Source organism: Oncorhynchus mykiss, chromosome 3 (assembly GCF_057628025.1).
Source record: "Oncorhynchus mykiss isolate SJ-2025 chromosome 3, ASM5762802v1, whole genome shotgun sequence".
Lineage (NCBI taxonomy): Eukaryota > Metazoa > Chordata > Actinopteri > Salmoniformes > Salmonidae > Oncorhynchus > Oncorhynchus mykiss.
This window is the reverse complement of record NC_143024.1, coordinates 55,909,535-55,931,435: the sequence shown is the minus strand read 5'-3', so window position 1 is coordinate 55,931,435 and position 21,901 is coordinate 55,909,535. Positions and strand designations below refer to the sequence as shown.

The following is a 21,901-nucleotide window of genomic DNA, read 5'->3' as shown; positions in this document are numbered from 1 at the left end:
GAAAGAACTCAAACGAATACAAAATGACAGGAAAACAACTGAAAAGTACAAAAACCAAAGAGTCCACTTCTAAAGACAACAAGGACATAAACAGAAAGAGAGAAAAAAGAGACAACGATGGGTAAAAACAACACGAATGGAGTAGTCATCAAAACAATCGTGGTGGAAACATCTCAAGGAAAGATCAATGCAGAATCTTCTCATTTCTTCCTCGTTTACCAACAGTAGGAAAAAGTGATTATGATGTCAATGGAACAATGTCGAAGGTAGTTGCCAGGAGGTGAAACATTAGTTGGGGGGGGGGGGTTTCAAAAAAACTTATTCAGATCACTACTTTCATTCATTCTCTGCATTCTGAGCTATAGGTGTTTGTGAACTAAGTCAAATGTATGTAGTTAGAGACAGTTATTTAATGCGTCTCACACACACAAGGTTAAAAACACTTTCCTGTACCTAAAAACACACACCTAGCAGTAGCTATGATGACTGTGTCAATGTATAAAGGGTTTGTTTACTGGATTGTGACATGTGACACACACACACACACACACACACACACACACACACACACACACACACACACACACACACACACACACACACACACACACACACACACACACACACACAAACATACACACACACACACACACACACACACACACACACACACACACACACACACACACACACACACACACACACACAAAGTAGCACCTGACACTTGGTGAGCAGCTGTGCCTAACAAGGAGCGTGGATCAAATGTCAGAGAATATGGGTGCCACTTGCTCCCCTCTGTAAACTCACAAAGGTGGTACACGTCTGTCTAACTGCTCTGTCACCATGGTAACACAAAGACTCATGAGATTTGATTGTTTATCTTTGTTCTGTCTAACCGGTCTGTCACCATGGTAACAAAGACTCGTGAGTTGTTTATCTCTGTGAACAAAGCCAAATGAACGGCTAATTGTGGGTAGAGCCCCTAAATGAAGGTAAGAGCGCCTGAACGTTTTGAAGGGTGAGGTGTGTGAGATAGAAATTGGTCAACTGCTATAATTCCCTCACAGAGAACAATTTTGAACGTAAAGTCATGATAGCAATATCTGTCCTATATGGCTACAATACTACTACGCGGCAACAGACTATTGAGCTGATAGCAACGTCACGCTTTGGCATCATTTCTTGTCTTACTACTACTATTTTTGAACAGCATTCTAGTTTAAAATGGCAAATCTCTCTAGAACAGACTACAGTGCATGCTAGCTAACTCTTTCTTAGAGGTGGCGTGTATTTGGTAAAGGGTTTATATACCAGAAGAAAGCCACATCATTGGCTGACGTTTCAAACATTGAAGGCTCTCGTTCCACTGAAAAAGACTCAACCATGTCAGTCCCTGTGTAGCACGGCAACTACCTTCTAAACGAGAGTAAAGGGGTTACGACAAGTAGTGTTTGACATGGATTTTGTGTGCCGGTAGTCAGCTGCGGGGAGCTCCTGCCCAAGTCAAGCACTGACAACAAGGTCAAACGGGACAGTAGGCTCCAGGGAAGTCAGGGTAAACATGCCAAGGGCCTCCAGTCTATGTGCCATCGTTTTGGCATCGCCAGTCTCGCTACCACAAAAGGAGATGAGACGTGAGAGCGATAGGAGGGCACACCTCTCTCCCTCCAAAACAAATTTAAGGCAAAGCTCTTGGTCTTGAGTTCGTCGTGAAATCCACCAGGCAGGAACTGAAAAAGGCACAAACTCACCGTCTTTTTACAGTCTGTCATCTCAAACCAGAAGACCCGGGGCCTCATTTATCAACCATTGCGTACATTTCTTACTCAATCCTACCGTACGTGGACATTCTAGGATTTGTGTGCAGAACAAAATGATTGGGATTTATCAAACTGTTGCACGCAACATATACACATGTTTTCATTGATTAATCAGAGCCATACTATATTTGCGCGCTGCTGAACGAGCGTTACAACCCTGCCTGGCAAAATGCCCTCCATTCACCTTCATTGGTAACAAAAACACCATCATCTGCTGTATGATGTTGAGACATTGGAACTGGGCCGTGATAGTCTAAAAGAAAGTGCAATGGTAAATGTGATCACATTTCTGTTAGAGGTGTGGGCCGAATGTTTTCATCTTTTGCTGTGACTTTTTTTTAAACTATAGAGCGTGCCAAACACCGGCCATGTATTCGGCAAGATGGATTGTCTATTGAACAATTGAAAAGTAAATGCTGCTCAGAGCCCAGACTTAAGAGTTGTTGTTCAATATTTCCTTCATCAATACATGATTGTGTTTATGTTTCCTGCTTTGGCATCGTCTCTGAGATTAAATGGGCTGCGATGTCGCGCTCCTGTCGCACAAGAATACTTTAGCCTAGCTATACTGTCATAGGCTACCGGACTATTTACTTTCAAGCATGCTTGGCTATTGAATGAGAGATGGCTAAATGGTAGCGTAATATTTGTTGTGTAGCAGAAATAAACCAGTCATGTCAGAAAAGGAGACATGTCCCGCAATATGATTATGATTTAGACCTATATAATAAAAGTAAAATAAATATATTAGGGAACATGCTGCTATGTAATCTCCTTACCAATGGCAAATGTATCTGTTTTATCATTAGGCCTTTGTTTTAATGTTTTTATTAGCCTACCATTATTATAAATTCCCGTGCCTCAAACACCTCAATTTCCCCCCAAAATAATCATATTTGCTTGCAATACAGTTGCTGAACCACTAGAAGTTGTGAGTGCGCATGGTCTGAGATTTCAGTGGATATACGCACACTTTCCCATCGAGTTCAAAATGGATAAACACCAACCTTTGCGTGAAAACTGGCGCCCGCAAGGTTCAGACTATTTCTTGTGCGCACGCACCTTTGATAAATGAGGCCCCGGATCACCTGTCCATCGTGTTCCCCTTCTCTTTTCCTCGCTCCATACCTTTCCTCTTCTGCAACAAACAAAAGAAAACGCCTGATTTTTGCCAATCGAGAAACGTGCCAAGAAATATCAGCAAACCCTGCGACATCTCTCCTTTCTCAAAGTCTTTCATGAATGGTAACAATCAAACATTCGTAAAACAAAGTAGTAATGACATCACAGGGCTCGGTTGCGGTGAACGAAAAGGAACAAACGACAGAAAGAAAAAAAATGAAAGGAGAGAAATTCTGCGTCTGGAGCAGTACTTCGAACGTAGCGAGTGTACTGCTGAGTGTTCCAAAGAAGCACAGACACTCAATGTTGCCAGCGTGGGATGATTCAAAGTCACCTTAGATCCCACCGGTCCTGGAGTAAAGACCTGACAAAACGGCGCTCCTTGTGTTCTGCCTCCCCACGTAGAGAAGGAACCACACATCGGGGGCGTTTTAGTCCGAACACTCGGGGCGAGTGAGATCGTGACGTCTTCCATTTCCGTTTCATACCGAGTCGTTTTATACGTTGCCCCCTGCCCCCCCGGGGCTGGTGCGCCTCCTGGACAGGGTGCGAGTGGGGCCAAGGGGTGGGGTCAAATTGAAATGGAGGTTGGCTGAGTACTAAATGGGAGTCCTAAATTGGAGACCTTTGAGGGTCTCTGAATGGTGAAGGGGGCTTGGTCAGCCCTCCATAGGCTCCTCCTCGCTCCTGGAGAAAGAAGGGACAATGACACCTGTCACAGGCAGCACTTCCACACTACACATGTCAACTGCAGGAATATGTGAGACCTGTGAATATCAGAAACCTCTGCACATTTAGGTTGGATCAAAATGTTTTTTTTTTATTGTACTGAAGAGCTAAGCTTTTGGTCGATGTGACCTTCGGTGTAAAACACACGCACGCACACACACGCACACGCACACGCACACACACACACACGCAGGAGGGACATACTTCCTCTGCTTGTTGGCCACAGAGAGGGAGGCCATGGCGGTGACGGTCTCGGCCTCCTCCGTCTCACACCGGCAAGCCTCGCTCAGAGAGTAGCTCAGCGTGGAGGCCCCGCGCTGAAGAGAGCGCCAGTTTTTACCTACAGGACAGGACAAAGGTGAAAGGTTAAAGGATCATGATTATAACATAGAGCAACTACACCAGGGGTCAAACAACTTCCGTCATCCAGGGCTGAGTGCTGCTGTTTTTCTTTTCCGATCTAAGACCCTTGTTGAGAGTTTACGGTGAATGCACACTTGCAAATCAAACCCCTGAATCATTTTGTGGTTGTAGCACATAGAGTGGGGCCATTTCCTCTGTGAGTAGAGTAGAGCGACACTCACTGTGTGCCTCCAGCACCTTCTCCATGGAGTGAACAGCGTTGGGGTTGGGCCTCTGCTGCATCACCTCCTCAGGGATAGGATCCAACTGGGGCGAGACACACATACACACTGGAGTGAGTGACAGGTTACATACAACACGGCAATAGCGGAACAAAAAAACTGACGATCCTAACTTGATTACTTCTGACTGTGGACTTCTGCCCAGTGTTGAATCACCCAGCCAGCCCAGCGGTGGAGAACAGTTGGACGCAATAACAATAGGCTCACAGATGCACTGCAGCCTCCCACTCAAGGAGCTACTCTCCACCACAGGCTACAATGTGTGCTTTTGTGCTGGGTCCCACTTTACGCGCGCGCGCGCACACACACACACGCACACACACACACACACACACACACACACACACACACACACACACACACACACACACACACACACACACACACACACACACACACACACACACACACACACACACACACACACACACACACACACACACACACACACACACACACACACACACACACACACACACACACACACACACACACACACTCACTATGGGAATACTCTGTTCAGAGAGTCAGACGAAGCCATGAAGGAGAGGAGAGGAAACGGGGGCATTCCCCAAGCTGCCTTTCCAATCCGGAACGATTCTATTTCCCTCTGGCTCACAGTGTGTGCTGCTTTTTTCACCTTGTGAGCAGAACCCCCCCCCCCCCCCTCAAAAAAATCCCAAAATACTTCTATGTATAAGCACCGAAATAAATAAAGGCAGGCAGCTGTATTTTTTGCCCTATCATAACCTTGCTCAAAACTGAAAAGTGGAGGAGAAGCTAGAAAAAGTCTTGAAACATTAGAAGAAGGAAGACGAGAGGAAAGAGAGGAAAAAGGGATCGCCGGTCGGTCCCGTTCGGCCAAGGCTGGAAGTTTTCTTTTAATTAAAACAAATAAAGGGTGGGAGGGGGTGAGGAGGGCGACGGGAGAGGCCAGTCTAAGGAGAGGGATACTTTAATCCGGCTGTGGCACGACAAGCTGCTTCACACACACACACACACACACACACACACACACACGCAAGCAAGCAAGCAAGCGTGCAAGTAAGTGTGCAAGCACACATGTGTACACACGTGCGCACAATCATTCACACTCTCACTCACACACACGCAACATTTTCTAGCCCCTTGGCCTCTTTATTAGAGCCTTACATATTCTAATCTTCTTTCAAAACATGACAACACCTTGGGAGGGCTCCCTTCAATCGAACCTGCATTGCTGTACAGTATCTCATAATGTTTTGTGGTACTGCAAAACACACACATACTGTTGTCCTATCATTCACTCCCTTGAGTTTGAGCAGCGGTGGTGCACATGGATGTCCGTCATGCAACTCCAGCACCTTTTGAGAAAACAGGGCTCAGAGCGCAGGTCTGTCAGTACTAAGATCAGGGGTTGGCGCTGGTCCAGTGCACACATGCATGTACAGACAACAGAGCACTTTGTTCAATCTAGGCGTCACTTATGCCAGGCCACCGGAGAGCCCTAAGTGACGCCCACCAAGTAGAGGGACCTTACACTCAAAGCACGTTTTTCAAATGCTGGGACACACTGCTAAACCATTCAAATACTGCTGAGTTCGGTCCCTATCACTCATCCTTCTGTCTAGTTCTGATCTTATTCTCTCTCGTTCCTCACAGGAACGAGCCAAGGCTCCATGAATGTGTGCCCACTAATGTGTTTGTGGTTTTCAGTGGATCACTTCCAGTTCCTAGCAGCCCAGTCATCTCTCCACCACTACCCCATCCTCCTCCTCTACCCCACTACCCCAGGCCTCCAGCCTGGCCTTGCACCATAGCCAGGGAGGGGGTCCCCACACGGGGCCAGGTCGGGGGGCTCGGTGGGCTGTCTGTCTGTCAGTTTGACGAGCAGCTGTGCCGCACGCCTATAAACTTTAATGGCTCTTGTCAGCGCGCTACGGGCCTGCCTGGCAGGTATGACACACACGGCGCTCCCCACGGCATCCACCGTGACGCAGGGCGTTTATTTGAGTTTCTAACCTCCCTAACCACACCTCTCTTCCCTCTTCTCCACCTCTCCTTCATCCCCCCATCTTCATAGCGAGAGAACCATTGCCTTTTTCCAACACAGAGAGAGAGAGAGAGAGAGAGAGAGAGAGAGAGAGGTTTGTCTGTGTGTTTGATAGAGAGAGGGACGTAAAGGGCAGCGAGAAGAGCTTTTGTTGGAGGACAGTATACTATCACTCTGTCCGTTGCTGCCTGCCTGCTTAAATCCAAATCGGTCTGTTTGAGTGTGTGGCACGGCTTTCAAATGCATGAGGGGGAAGCCAACAAATAAAATACAAATTCTGGGGAAGGCGGTGAAACCATAACACTGGTTGGGAGGAATTTGACTTGTTCAGTAGACTGAAGACAGCTATTGTTTGTTGGTTGCTTGGTCGGGGCGACGGATCGATCGCGGACACCAGTTGATTACGCTGTGCTAGTTTAACGAGCTATCTACGTATTGCGCAAAGCAGGTGACCTTTTATGCAGCGTTGGCACATTTCTGTTCGCTAAAGAGAGTGAAACGCTTAAGCCTGAGAGGGCCAGGTGAAATGGAACCTGCTTACTGTAGCTAGAGTGTAAACATCAGGGATAACTTTGTCAGTGACTAGCAACAATTGGCGTGTTGGCCTGTTGTTTATCAAATAATTGCTAACGACCCCAATTTGGAGGAGGGGGCGCAACATCTGTTTGAGAACATTTGTCAATTAGTCACGAGGTCAGAGTTGACTGGCATCGACACCAATGCATCATTCATGAGAAATTTAACTAGAGAGGCTTTAGTGATTATACACTCAAAGCGTAAAGTTGATTCACCGATTTTTATCACCCCCCCCCCAAGCTAATCCAAGCCACTTTCAAAGGAAACCCAATGCTCGCTATAGCAAAGCTAGTCTTAACCTGGCAATAAAATGGGGGAATATGTTTCTCACTGTGGAGTGCCCAGTAAAATGTTTGATGGACACACTACAGTCACACCGGAGACAGTGGGGCTGTAAACCCAATCTAGATGTTTGGCCCCGATTGTGGACCTGTCTTAACTCCTAGTATGTCTACATTTGAGACCTTATTCTTGGGCCAATGAGAGACCAATGATCACTTCTGGTAATACATTTTCGTTTCGTGTTTTAGTGAAGTCATTTTTAGTATTGCTCGAATAACTGAAAGCCCTGCCTCTGACTTCACAAACAAATACAGCAGCAGACTAGCATCTCTACGTAACACACACACATCCGTGAACACACACGACCCCCCCCCACCCCTCTATCCGCCACATCAAACTGCCGCTGGCGAGTCATTACGCTGCATTCCAACTCCACTACGCTTGACCTTTTGCAAAGACTCTGATGAAAACACTCGCATCCGGCCATTTTGATTAGCAACGTTTTAACTCTCTTCTTTTATCTGTTTTCGTCTCCACTGCCTTGCGTTTCTCCCTCTCGTGCCATTACAACTCGCTGAACGGGTCATCGCACTAACGAGGGACTGATCTGCACTTGTTCAAAGACTGACAGGGCTCTTGCCAAACACCCAATGAGAAAAGGCAATGGAAAAACACAGTGGGTTTGGCCAATCACCAGTGTTTAAATACGGCGTCCGCTCACGGCCAGTCAAAGGCAACTAATGAGCCGTGTGTTCTAGCTCCTTATCAACGGGTGTTGTGGCGTTGCGTTTTTCCTCTTGCCCAACACCCGGCGTGAAACTCGAACCCCAGAGCTCGCTGGTTTATGACAATAGCTTCCTCCCCCGACTTCAAATGATTCCCCAATTTCCTTTGATTCTGCGATCTCTCTAGGCCTGTTGGTGACCCTGTCGGGAGAGGTGTGAGGGTAACCACTTTCAGATGTGGGCTGGTGACGGGGTCCCGGGGAGGAGGGAGAAAAGGGAGCCTTACAGGGCCAGGGCCTCTTTTTAGACTTCCAGACTCGCTTTGACCTGCCCATTGACCCCACGAAACAACCCTCTCTACTGGCTACTGAAACATGAGACCATCCCAGCCCTAACTTTTCCAGGAGTAGCCTTCCATTCTTCCTCTTCTTCTTCTTCTCTCTCTCTCTCCTCTTTCTCTATCCTCCTCCATTGCCTCCATGTATTAAACCAAGTCATTACTCTCAGTGGTAAATTGGAGGAGAAGGGACTTTGGAGAGTGGCGTTGCAGGCTCCTGGTGGGATGTTACTGTAATCGTCGTCATGGCAATGACCTCTGAGTCATTCAAAGGCACCAGTGCAGGTAAACAGATTAAGGTTATTGCATTAAACGGCCAATCAGCAGTTGCAACAACCGTTTTTGGACTCTTGAAGAATATTGATTAGAAATCCCTCATGAGCATAGTTCAACTGTTTCACCCCATCAGAACCAAAGCTTGTTTTATTCTAATGTTTGTAATCAAAGTAAATGTAAACAAACGTATAGTTTCAAAACATGGATGGTCAGTCCTTGCATCCATAGCTCGGTTTATGAATTTGAGAGTGGTTACATTTCTCCAGCCCCAACCCTTAGCTTTTTACCAAAACAGGGGCGGGGTCAACACTGTGTTATTGTTTCTACTGCTGATTGCCCCTTTAAGGCTCAACAGAACGTTTGTGTAGCTCCCCCTCCAAAGCAAACCTTGTCCCAGCTCAGAACTGTTAAGATCTAGTTCTTCTGACAGGTTAGCATTGCTGTGGGGCTTAAATTTCTCTCCAGGCTTTGAGGTTTCTTTGGTGGGTTTAGAACGGTTTGACCGCGATCCACTCCTCTCCAATGCCACAGCTTGTCCCCGTCACTCTAGATCGAAGCGGCAACCGGTTGTTCGTTGCTTTCCCTTTCTCTGGGGCGGTTGGTTGCGGTGACCACATTTTATTAGCGTCGGTTCAGCATTATTGTTCTGTTTGTTTTGCTTCGGGCCCAAGATCCACATTGGAGCAGGGCCATCTGGTCTTTTACGGTTCCAAGAGCTTATTTACTGCCTTGTCTGGAGGGAGGGCTGGAATAACACCGGCACCCAAGCCAGTCCTCTTATCCCCCAGTCCAGTCTCACCAGACCGTTTTATCTCTTCCTAGCGTTATCGACCTGTACTCGACTTCGCCAGCACCTAGTGCAATACTAACAGTGTGCATGAATAATCATCCCGCGTGTACATCCATAACTTTACGGGTTAGCCAGCTAGCTACCTTTCCAATATCTCTCACTCGTTGTCCATTTTGAGCACATGAAAAGAAATCCCAGCGGCACTTCCAAATTTGTTACCCACTCTATGATCTTATAAGGTAAACCGAAATGCCAAAACCCCTGTTTACTTGCCTTTGAATCACGAGGTAGCATTCCGTTTGACAGGTTTACAACAATAATAATACACTTACACACCACTCTTTGGTGCACTATTAGACCGAGGGGCAGTACATTACGAGTTATAGCCACGTACGCCTCTCGTTAATGGAGGTTTTAAAGTTGCACTGGGCTAACTGGCACACGGCTTAAGCAGGTTCTCTCCTTGTCTGTGTCCCACCATATCCCCTAGATAGTGCACTACTTTTGACCAGGGACCACAGGGCTCTGGTCAAAAGTAGTGCACCATATAGGGAATAGGATGCCGTTTGGGACTCGGATCTTGTCCAACGAGAAGAAAACCAGCCTGGGCTGGTCTGGTCTGCAGCAACACTTAAGAGACGGTCACGTGCTCAAAATAAATGAAGTTTCTACAAACGCAGGATGCAGGGGCCTGGAAATTCACTACTATCACAGTGTTCTATTTCAGCCTCTGACCACTGCACTCCCTCTGTATTAGACATGACATCAGCACTTCATCTGTTTATACTAGCCAAGGGACAGCACTAGCCAAGGGTCAACACTAGCCAAGGGCCAGCACTAGCCAAGGGACAGCACTAGCCAAGGGTCAGCACTAGCCAAGGGTCAGCACTAACTAAGGGACAGCATTAACTAAGGGACAGCACTAGCCAAGGGACAGCACTAGCCAAGGGTCAGCACTAGCCAAGGGACAGCACTAGCCAAGGGACAGCAGTAGCCAAGGGACAGCACTAGCCAAGGGACAGCAGTAGCCAAGGGACAGCACTAGCCAAGGGACAGCACTAGCCACGGGTCAGCACTAGCCACGGGTCAGCACTAGCCAAGGGTCAGCACTAGCCAAGGGACAGCACTAGCCACGGGTCAGCACTAGCCACGGGTCAGCACTAGCCACGGGTCAGCACTAGCCAAGGGACAGCACTAGCCAAGGGACAGCACTAGCCAACCCGTTTAATTGTCTTCCGATATTTCAAGTGTGGATTATTCATTATTCAATATTTAGATAGGACACTATGGTCCCTATGGCTTTCAGCTGGTGCCCACATCACAAGTCCTCAGGGTCTTTCTCAGGTCATTTGTCTTGATGAACAAAAAGTGGCTGACTTAAACGTATAAGGACAGAAGCCAGACCTCAAATAACTGAAACCGTTATGGTGGCATACACACACACACACACACACACACACACACACACACACACACACACACACGGACAGACATAGACACTGACGCAACCATACACTTTCCTCTCCATTTGGTTACAGTATTCTTATGGTAAAGATATTCAAAGCGCCAAAGCATGTTATCATGGAACCAAAATCTAAAATTATATCTAAGCCATGGCCAAGAAAACACTAGACTCCATCCATTATCTTGTGAAAAATCAGTGGGCCTGTGCCATGAATCACAGCAGACAGAAGGCTCTGGTCAAAATGAGTTCACTACGTAGAGAATAGGGCGCTATTTGGAACGAAGACAGACAGTTGGCTCAGCTCCAGGTCCAGCCTACACACATCCACAATTAACCTCAGATTCTTCAACTTGACCGTTGTTACTTCCTCCCTCTCCCTGGCGGTGGTATCCTCCCACACTGGGCGGTGGGGACAAAAAGTGAGAGGGGATGGATAAGGGATGGAGAGAAAGAGAGGATGGAGATCTCTGTTAACTCACTGTTCCAGCTCTCTCCACCCCCTCTCCCTCTCTCTCTCTCTCTCTCTCGGTCTCTCAGTGGGCGGCGGCATTGGGCCAAAGCCCTTTCAGCACCACACCTATGACTGTGCCAACGGCCCAGAAAGACGGCATAACCACCCAATCAGAGCGCCGTCTGAGCTCTATTCTCACCTCCTGATTGAACTGGATGTGTAGAGACACTCTCCCTAAACAGGTGGAGTGGCAAATGAATGAAAACAAATAAAGAAACCCCTCCCTCCCTCCATCCTTCACTTTCAAGTATTACCTCGATTCCTAGCAGAGCAGAGACGCAGGCTTCGGAGGCGTCACAAATAGCAGTGAGGTCGTGGCCTCCCTCCAGGGCCAGTACCATGCGGCCTCCGGCTAGCCCCATCAGCTGCCTGGTTAGGTATCCAAAACCTGGGGAAAGGAGAACGCATGTGGTTGGGGTTAGAGTTCGTCCATGGCGACTCTGGAGCTTGGACGGCAATCAAAGAAATGCATAGTGAAAGCGAGGGGAGGCGGAGGGATAAAACAGTATTGCATCATATTTTCTCGTTAGATTTAAGAAAGAGAAGGCACCAGGGACTTACTCGGCCTAAATGCATAATACGAGCCAGGTTTATTCGGAATAAATGTGGTTCAGTGTTTTGGCTCAGGCCGCCTGTGTTTGATCCTCCGGGGGTTTTAGTATATACATTCCACCATACCACCCCACACCCTCCTCAGACCCCCCTCTCTTAGAGACCTGAGCCAAAGACAGACGCTTCCGAACAAAGTCGATCCTGTAGCTTTGTGAACGTGAGGGGAGGTTACATGGACAGGGCCAGAACAGTTGGATCTGATCGTGTGTGTGTCTGTGTAGGTGGGACTGTGTATGGCAATATTACTAGAGTCTAGTAACCTTTCGTACGAGACTGTCATTGGCTACTTAGACTCTTTCAGATCAACCCAGCAAAATAAATCTGATTTTGTCATCTGTCAGAATGGCACATACCACGCATGCTGGCCAGCCACAATGTCTTTTAAATCTATTTTTTTTAAGTGTGGTTGCAAGACTCTTCCTCCTCATGGCCAGAACTAGTGTTTCTGCATTTACCACCTAGCATGGCCTCAAACACTTAGATCAATGCAGCCTTTCTCTGAAAGGGGTTGAGCAAGATTTTTTCTACTTAGCCGGACTCAGATAAACTCATGGATTCTATTTTTTGTGTCTGTACATACAAGGTTGTTTCTGGAGTGATTGCTAACTAATGTTAGCACAATGACTGGAAGTCTATGGGATCAGCTAGCGGATTGCGCTAACGCTAGCTGAATTTTTTCAAGTTCAGTCTCAAGTCAAGTAAAAAAAAATGTATCTATACATGCAATGACTGCAAATCTTTGACTATTTACTGAGGCTACCAGACAGCCCTTTTCCTTATTTTGTCTACAACAGGTTTTGATGATGTAATTGTAAAATAGGGACCTTGTAACAGTCTTAAGGTCATGAAATCAGCAGAAGGCAAGGCATGTTGATGTGGTCAGAGTGTAGATTTATTTACAGGTCTTGGTGATTCAATGGTAAAAGTGCCATATCACACAAAATATACAAGTAGATTGACAAAATATACACAGCCCAAAAGAAATAGCTCCTGTGTCAGACTTAACCTGTCCTATCTGAACCGGCACAGGTAGAGGGCAAGACTGCACAGCCTCCCCTTGAGAAAACAAATGTAATCTGTCTAACAGGAGCTCACGAAGGTACATACTGTATATTCACTTGGCCCCTCCCAGGACCATAAAATTACCCAATTGGTATTTACAACCAATAAACTGGTTCCACAATGTAAAAGGCAATTTCCACATCCATTGTTACATTGGTAAATTTTTCTTAATCAGACTTAATGATTATTAATGATATTTCCTCAACATTCATACATGGAACAATACTTTTCTCTGTTATGCAACACACTGACTCCAAAGTGTGGCGCGCAGGCCACCTAGCCTATTTTTATGTGCTCTGAGGCGAACGTAATAATACGCACAACCAGAATGACAGAGACATACAGTAGGACACAGACACACGGAACTCCGACATAACCCGGAAATATGAACAAACAAAAACCAGACATTGAATTAAATAAACAGAACTTTTAACCTCATGAGTCTCGTTAACATTCATGTGCACAATAAACATTGTGCCCACTCCAAAGGGTAAGAAATGGTTGGCTGAATGAAAATCTATCTTATCAGACAGAAATGTGTTGCAATAAACGGTACCGGTATAGAATGATTTCCATGCTAGCAATTATTGTAGGATTAGAGGGAATATATATTTAGCACATATGCATTTAAATGTGTGAAAGCAACAGCAAAGAACAGTGTTTGAGTTTGGAGAGCGCAAGTGGGGAGACAAGCCTATGGTGCGTCCTCACCACAGTAATAATACATTTGAACAACAAATTCCAAATGCAACCTCCATAATTAAATCAATTTCAACCAATTTTGGAATACCAAAAGACCAGCAGGCCTAATTGTGGCTTGATACCCCATTGCTGGTGAGCTTGCAAAGTAAACAGTCACTATTCTCGATCACCAAACTATTTTTGGACCTGCATATTTTTTTATGATGGCAATCCTCTCTCCCTTACAACTTCATCTTGGCACTGCACCCGATCCTATAGCTGTACAGCAAATCAGCAATCTGTTCGCTAGCTCACCCGACCTGTGTTGATTGACAGTTTGCTGGTCCAATCAGAGGGCCAATTGTGCATTTCACTAGCCAATTTGTTGCACGTTTCTTTTGCGAGGTCCGATGCTGCGGCTATTGTCTCTGGCTGCGTGGAGAGTAATCCACGGTGACTCTGTGCTACAAAATGAGTGTCAAAACGTTACAAAACCTGGCATGATAATTTAAAGTCATCAGTCTCAAGTCAAAGTCGAATCCCGAGTCTTGATGCTCCAAGTCAAAGTATTTTTTTTTAATATCAAGTCAAGTCATCAAATTGGTGACTCGAGTCAGACTCGAGTGTGTTGGTGGAGAGAAAGGGGAAAAGGAGTAAGTCACTTACATTTGGCCGTCAGCCTGTACCCTCCCAGGGGTGACGGATGGCCCTCCACGGCATCGAAGCCAGACGACACCAGCACCACGTCGGGGGCAAACTCGTTGGCGATGGGCATCACCACCGTCCTGTGAAGGAGAAAAAAAGAGTGCGAGTGAGACAAGAAGCAGTCAGTGCCATCACCTCACCTTTAGTGACTAACCTAAACATACCTACTGGTAGACACCAGCTAGAGGCTGATGTTGGTACTGTCCACTGCAAACCAATAGAGACGGGTTGGTTGTTTAGCAACCAAACCGACACGTGCACAACTATGGGGCAAATCAGACAGGGTTGGCTAAATTGTTGACAACATGTAAACTATATTTCATCTCCAATGTTTATTGAAAACATACATAAATTGGCACAATGAACACTTGCCTCTCAAATACATTGTTACAGTTTTTTGCCATATTAGCATAGACGTGTCAGTCAAACCAAGACATGCTATCAAGAACAAGATACAACGAGCTGTAACGAGTCACCTACTATTCCCCACATGGCAGCTTCTTGTCATTGTTAGCTTACTAGCCATCCAGAGTTACAACAACCGACAGCCTTCTGACCCATTGAAGTGTGCGTATCGTTTTCGGACATTGTCAGCTAACCCGTCTATGAACCACATACTGTACTTACAGTGCAATGTACCTGGCCAATTGGCAGCCACTTTAACCCAAACATTCAGTAAACAACACATAACCTCACATTCAGGGAATCAAAGCCACAAATCCTGTGTTGGGAGGAACATTCCCCAACAAACAGGGCCGTAGAAACCCCCAAAATACAAAGTGTGAGAGCAAAGAGGTCACATGTCAGGTAGTAGTGAAAGTGAACCGGAGAGAAAAAAATAATACACAATTACACAATGATACTTTAATTCGGAGGAGAGGCTATATCTCGTTGGTCTGTGTTGATGGCTGTGTGGGTGTGGCAAGTGAGGCCTTACAATCTGCCCTCTCTCACACAGCTGGAGGAAGGAAAATAGATAAATTTGTTATCTATCTCTGTGATACAGCAACCCGTGGTTACAGTGACTCAGGCCTGAGTCCCAAATGGCATCCTATTCTATGGGCCCTGGTCAAAGGTAGTGCACTATATAGGGAATAGGGTGCCATTTGGGAAACAACCCTCCATCTGTTGAGGCTATAGTTAGAGTGTTTCCCTGTACTCCTTGTACTCTAAGTAAAGCTTTCTTGAACCACCTGTGTAAATCATTTTATGCGGTCAACATTGTTGTCGTTGAACTGAGAGGAATCGGTCTGAGAGAGAACGTTAACAAATGTGCCTGTGACAACTTCAATGTTTGTCATTGTGACAGGGCATCTTTAGTGTAGGTTCCGTGGGACTTATCTGAGTGACAGTATGAACGGCTCTCCCAGTGCAGCTGTGTGCTTGGTACAAGCAGTAGAGCACATTGTGCTTTATGGGGCCGGCAGTATTTGGATAGGCAGAGTATTGGTGCTGTGTGAGGGGGTGCCTCAGGGTCATGTTGTAGGAACCCTCTACTTTGCTGACCTCAGGAACATGGCGGTTGTCTCCTGGCTCACTTTCTTTCCATCCTGCTCTCGTCGCCATAATTATAGGCCTGCAATGGGCAAACCCCGCCCACCCACACAGCTTTCGGCAGCGGTGGCCTCCCCCCAAAGGGAGAGAGAGGGAGGCGGTATTTTTAGGAGGCTTGGTACCCCAGACAGCTGAGATACACAGCGGAGTGTGTGCGTCACGGACTGTGTCAGCATGCCTCTGGCACTAGCTCAGCGGGCAGCGTAATATATAAAGCACAGGGATGGTGGACAGAAGGAGAGAAGGAAGGAAGATGAGTAAGAGATGAGTAAAGTGAGGAAGTGAAGGAGAGAATGATTGAGACCAAATGAGAGTAAGATAATGATAGCATGACCCGGTGGTTGCAATACATGTAGGCTGCAAATATCCAGGAGAGATGAACCGAGTAGTACTGTCTTGGAAATATTTGTTCAGCTGCTTAGAAGTGCTCCCACACACACACCATTAATATCAAGCACATAAAATACCCCAACCCAAAGAGTGAGCTGGCCACAGGCACTCATGTGGCCAGACACAAGATTGGACAGGGGGGAGCTTAAGTAAGTAAGACGGTTACCATGGAGATCGGAGAATCACACACTACCCCCTCCCCAACCTCCCTCAGATCTAATGTGTATGGAGACACACACACAAGTCATCCCTCCATCAGAAGCTGCTCACATCATCAAATTCCCCATCAACAAACCCCCTCTAAAACAGACGACAACCTTGAGAAAGCCAGAGCGCTCAATTAGAGCGCAAGTGCGAGTGGAAACGAGGGCTTTTATAGGCGTGAATCAGTGGATGTCTATGTGGTAGATGAAAAACGCTTGGTTAATTATGCCGGCGGATAATACATTTTAAATATATTTACGAGGCCGTCTCAGCTATGGGACATCCTGGGTTTGTGGGGTAAGATCCAAAACCCTACTGCCTCCGTCAGCTAGTTCCTGCCTGTAAAGTGTCATCGCTGAGGTGTGCTCTGGTTTGGATATCAAGGGAACATGTATACTGCTCTGCTCTACCCTGCCACAACTGTACAGTCACACCGAATGTGTTTGTTCAGATTAAAGGCGCAATATGTAGCTTTGTGTGCACCCCGACCAAATTCACATAGAAATGTGAGTTTTAGATTGGTCATTCTCATGGAAAGCAAGTCTAATAAGGGGTAGATCCGTTCTATGTGTGCTATTTCCATGCTTCCTGTCCTTAAGTTTATTTTTTGCGTCTTTTCATTTTACCAGCAGGGCTCCCGAGTGGCGCAGCGGTCTAAGGCACTGCATCTCAGTTCTTGAGGCGTCACTACAGACACCCTGGTTCGAATCCAGGATGTATCACAACCGGCCATGATTGGGAGTCCCATAGGGCGGCGCACAATTGGCCCAGAGTTGTCCGGGTTTGGCTGGTGTATGCTGTCATGGTAAATAAGAGTTATTTTCTAAACTGACTTGCTTAGTTAAACTGACTTGCCTACCCAACAACAGTTTTCAGCTGTGATATCATAATTGCAAAAGGGTTTTCTAATGATTAATTAGCCTTTTAAAATGATAAACTTGGATTAGCTAACACAACGTGCCATTGGAACATAGGAGTGATGGTTGCTGATAATGGGCCTCTGTCCTCCTAAGTAGATATTCCATAAAAAATCAGCTGTTTCCAGCTACAACATTACATCATTTACAACATTAGCAATGTCTACACTGTATTTCTGATCAATTTGATGTTAGTTTAATGGACAACATTCTTTGCTTTTCTTTCAAAAACAAGGACATTTCTAAGTGACCCCAAACTTTTGAACGGTAGTGTACATGCCAAAGATTCTCTACTGGGATCCCTTGATTGGGCCAATGCTGACTGAGAATTTACAATTATGCCCACCTGTGTGTGGTATTGTCGTGACATTGATTGCCATTGCACGCTGAAGAAGGGCTCATACCCAGCAATAAAAATATGTCAATTTAAGTTTATTCACCAGAGTGCTGTCCTATTTTTGTTCTTTGAATTATAATTAATGGATGTAAATTACAAACTTCAGAAGCCTTTTTAAACCTCAAATATACTACACGTTTAAAATGTCCTGCTTTGCAGGAAAGTTCTCCTGCAACAGGGTGATCAAATTAGGATCCGACACCTGGAATGACGGAGTGATTTCTACACATTGCGCCTTTAAGGAAACATAAAGCTGAATAAAATGAACTTACAACATATTTAGGCATTACCTGTTGCACATTCAGTTTGTTCTTCAATACATGGACCTTGGTTGGACTGTGTAGGTATGTGTGTATCCCGGCAGTGTGTGTGAGCGTATTTGGGAGGACCTGCTAAGCCTCAGGGTTGAACACCTCTTTCTCCTGAGACAGTCAGGCCTAACCCAAATCCCCCTGACCCACTGTAATGTCCTCATCACGCACACACATACACACACAGGGTGTATCTCTATGTGCATACTACTGTGCTCCACACTCTCCTGCTACGAGTGCATTCTCCGAGGATGTTCTCTCGAATACGTTCTTGTGAGGACGAAAGTGTAGAGAACGCATAAAACATGACATCTGAGAAGCATCGTCCAGCCAGGACAATGGCAACAATAGAAATCAAACAAAACAAAATGTTTTACTTCATAATATTCAGCTATCAATATGTGAATTGTAATAATCTAGCTAGCCAGCTAGTTACAGGCAAAAATCACCTAAAAATAATGTAATGTAAAGTAGATGTAAATTCTTCGTAGGTAGCTAGCTACCAATTCTTCGTGGCTATCTAGCTAGCGAACAGTAGTAGCAACAGTGGGCATTGTAGGCACGTAAACATGCCAAAATTAACACAGTATGTATTTATTAACGTATCAAGATAAAATATTGTCATTAGGCAACATATGAGAATGGGCAACATTTTGTTCTGAAGTTGGAGTTGATTTTCTCACACTTCAGCTCAAATAATTCAAAGAAATGTTGTTTTTTTTACGTGGTTGTGTCGTATTTCTGTGCATACCTTGCGTTGAAGCTTGCATTGATGCCTGCTTCAAAACATGTACAAACGGAGTACGCATCCGAGAAGTGCCCTCCGTGCTCCATTTCACATCCTTTGATTTGGATTCATACTCCGACCCTCCCGCGCTCCAATGTGGCTGCTTGGACCATGGTAGTATTCATTTTGAGAAACCCCCACAGACACACACACAGTGTGTACAACCGCATATGCATAAGAACACATGCATGCACACGCGTACAATATACAGTACGCGCATGTACACATGCACGAGATATCGACGACGCGCGTGACTACTCAATGCACTCTACCTATAATGCTCACCGAGACCACTGAAACCCCCTGAAGATCAGTTCCGCAGGTGGTCGCCCAACACGTCAACCTTCACACAGAAGTGGCTCTGGAGTCCACTATGTTAATTATGAATTATCCTCCTCCTCTGATCTTTGCTGGGGCATTCCTGAAGCGATTGGATTTTTCACAGATATGAGAAGATGCGACGAGCCACGTCTCTCTCTCTTTCACCTGCAGTTTTCTTTACCTTTTTTCCCCAGTGAGGTTGTGTTGTTTCACTTTGGGAGAGAACAAACTAGTTGTGGGCCTGAGAAGTCTGTGTAGGGGTAAGGGACTTTGTTCACTCATAGTTCACCCAAGTCCCCATCATTTGCACCAATCCCTGAATGCTTTGAGTGCTAAGACATGCAGCCGCACGCACACAAATGAACACGCTTTCAGAATGGAGGCAGCTGTTCACTCAGTGGCGTTGACAAGAACCGGGGAAACCTCCCTCTCTAGGGACTCTCTCCATCTTCCACTCCTCCTTTCCATTCCTCGCTTTAACCTCTCCTCCGCAGAACACCCCACCAGGGTGTGTGGTGTGTTTTCAAGTGGAGTCCTAAACAAGGGCAGTGAATGAGGAGGAAGATACTATAGCTTGACTGAACACAAAAAAAAACTGAAAACCATACCGCCCAAAGCCACTAACCAACAAAGGGTTAACGCTAGCCATGCCTACATGTCAGGCTCAAAGGCTTTTCCGACACACTTCAAAGCCTTGTCATCTCACGTTGTGGAGAGCTGGTTTGAATTAAGCTCAATTCTCCTCTCTGTTCCCAAGTTCATGATGAGAGAGGGAGCGTGAGGGAAGGAGAGAGAGACGGGACTTCTGGTTTTCATTAGGGATAATTTTCTTATCTTTTTTTCCCTCCCTTTCTGGAGGCTCAGGCTTGATCCCCTGCAAATGCAATATGTGTGTGTGAGAGAGAGAGAGAGAGAGAGAGAGAGAGAGAAATAGGGAGCGAAAGAGTGAGAGAAGAGAGAGAGAAGAGAGAGAGGAGAGAGAGAGAGAGAGAGAGAGAGAGAGAGAGAAAGAGAGAGAAGAGAGAGAGAGAGAGAGAGAGAAGAGAGAGAGAGAGAGAGAGGTTTGTCTGTGTGTTTGATAGAGAGAGGGACGTAAAGGGCAGCGCCAGGATTGTGGGTTTGATTCTCACGGGGGACCAGTATGAAATGAAATTTAAAAATATGTATGCACTCACTACTTTAAGTCACTCTGGATAAGAGCGTCTGATAAATTACTAAAATGTACACGTAAAAAAGGGAAAGATAGAGAGAGATGGCGGGAGAGTAGATATATGGACTGTTGGGCTGTGCTGGCCATTTTCCTCTGGGTGTTGTAAATCAGAGAGGCTGAGGAGACACTCACTGCAGCATTGTGGGATTGATGAGCGCCGGGGGCCAGCTTGGTGAAATAAGGGGAAGACCCACATCCCTGTCACTCCTAAATTGACCCCTAGCCCCTACTCCCCCAAGCTAGCCCCCCGACCCGCCTTCTCTCCGTTCAATTCAAGAAGATTTATTGGCATGGAAAGTGTAAGAAATTATATTGCCAAAGAAAACATGTCAAATCAATTTCCCTCTCTCTCCATCTACTTGTGTACATCTCAAAGGATTGGATAGGTGAATCAAAGTGGTGGAATTTTCACCTAGCCTATGAGAGGTCGACAGACCCTGCGGCAGGATAAATTGACTAAGGGGGCAGTTGAAATCGGCGAGGGGGCACAATTTTTTGGGGGGGAGGGGTTCTTGCATTGGAATTATATTGAACTCTGCTTATATTACGCTATACCACAATAAACATAAAGTGCCAATGCCGAGTGTCCGAGACCATTGAGTGCTTTTGAAGTGACAGGTTGGCGAGGAATCTGTAGCCCATCTCCACTGCACTGTATCAGCAAAATGGACAGTGCTTTACACAGTAAAGAAAGGTCTATTTGGTACAAGCTAGATAGGGTAATTCACCTATTACAAACAGCCAATGTGAATGCAGCTGTACACAGCCGATGCGATACGGCACTTCTGTGGATCAAATTCCATCCACCCACGTAATAAATTACGCAATGCCGGCCTACTATAAACACGGGGGTGGGCTCTTCACACAGAGCTAGCTGGAGCCCGGCAGCATCGTCGCTGCTGGGCTTTGCGGCGGCCTTGGTGGTTTGATTTCTGATACCCATCGTGGCAGTGGTAGATTAGCTGGTTAGAGCTAAATAGGCTATAAATCCCTATAATCCCTATAAATCAAAATCAAAATATTACAGGCAGAGGCGTATCTCGTTATTCACGTAACCTACCTCATTATTGACGTAGCCTAGCACAGACGAGGAGTGTTTTTCCCTGCTTTCTATGGAAACTCAATGGAGACATGGCCCTCCGGCTGAAAATAACAAACCAATCATGGTACATGGGGCAGTACAGGAGGGCTTCCTTGTCCAACATAGTCTGCAACTATGTTGGACAAGGAAAGAGCTACCAAGAAGGTAATACCTCAAGCTCTCGATGCTCCACTTCAGTGCGATGTGCTCTCTCTCAACCACTGAATACTGTACTCATGTGATTTCTGTTTTTAGCTGATGAACAGAACAGATCTCTCCTGTCCGACTCTCCCTGGGCTAGCACAGCTCCCAGCCCCACGTTGGATGCATCAGTCTGCACAACAAAAGGCTTGGTGAAGT

At 46.1% G+C, this 21,901-nt stretch overlaps 1 protein-coding gene across 6 annotated transcripts in view; it reads right to left on the bottom strand.

Moving 5' to 3' along the window:
* Window positions 1-2,632: 2,632 nt before the first annotated feature.
* LOC110504116 (histone deacetylase 4) overlaps window positions 2,633-21,901 on the bottom strand; it is a 254,688-nt gene continuing 235,419 nt past the window's right edge. For all 6 annotated transcript variants that reach the window (XM_090229569.1, XM_090229570.1, XM_090229567.1 and 3 more), the window contains 5 exons: window positions 14,331-14,449; window positions 11,564-11,697; window positions 4,256-4,340; window positions 3,876-4,011; window positions 2,633-3,629 (listed from right to left, as the gene is read on the bottom strand). In XM_090229569.1, coding sequence (XP_090085695.1) covers window positions 3,602-3,629; window positions 3,876-4,011; window positions 4,256-4,340; window positions 11,564-11,697; window positions 14,331-14,449 — 502 coding nt within the window. In that variant the 3' untranslated portion in view covers window positions 2,633-3,601. The remainder of the gene's footprint in view (window positions 3,630-3,875; window positions 4,012-4,255; window positions 4,341-11,563; window positions 11,698-14,330; window positions 14,450-21,901) is intronic.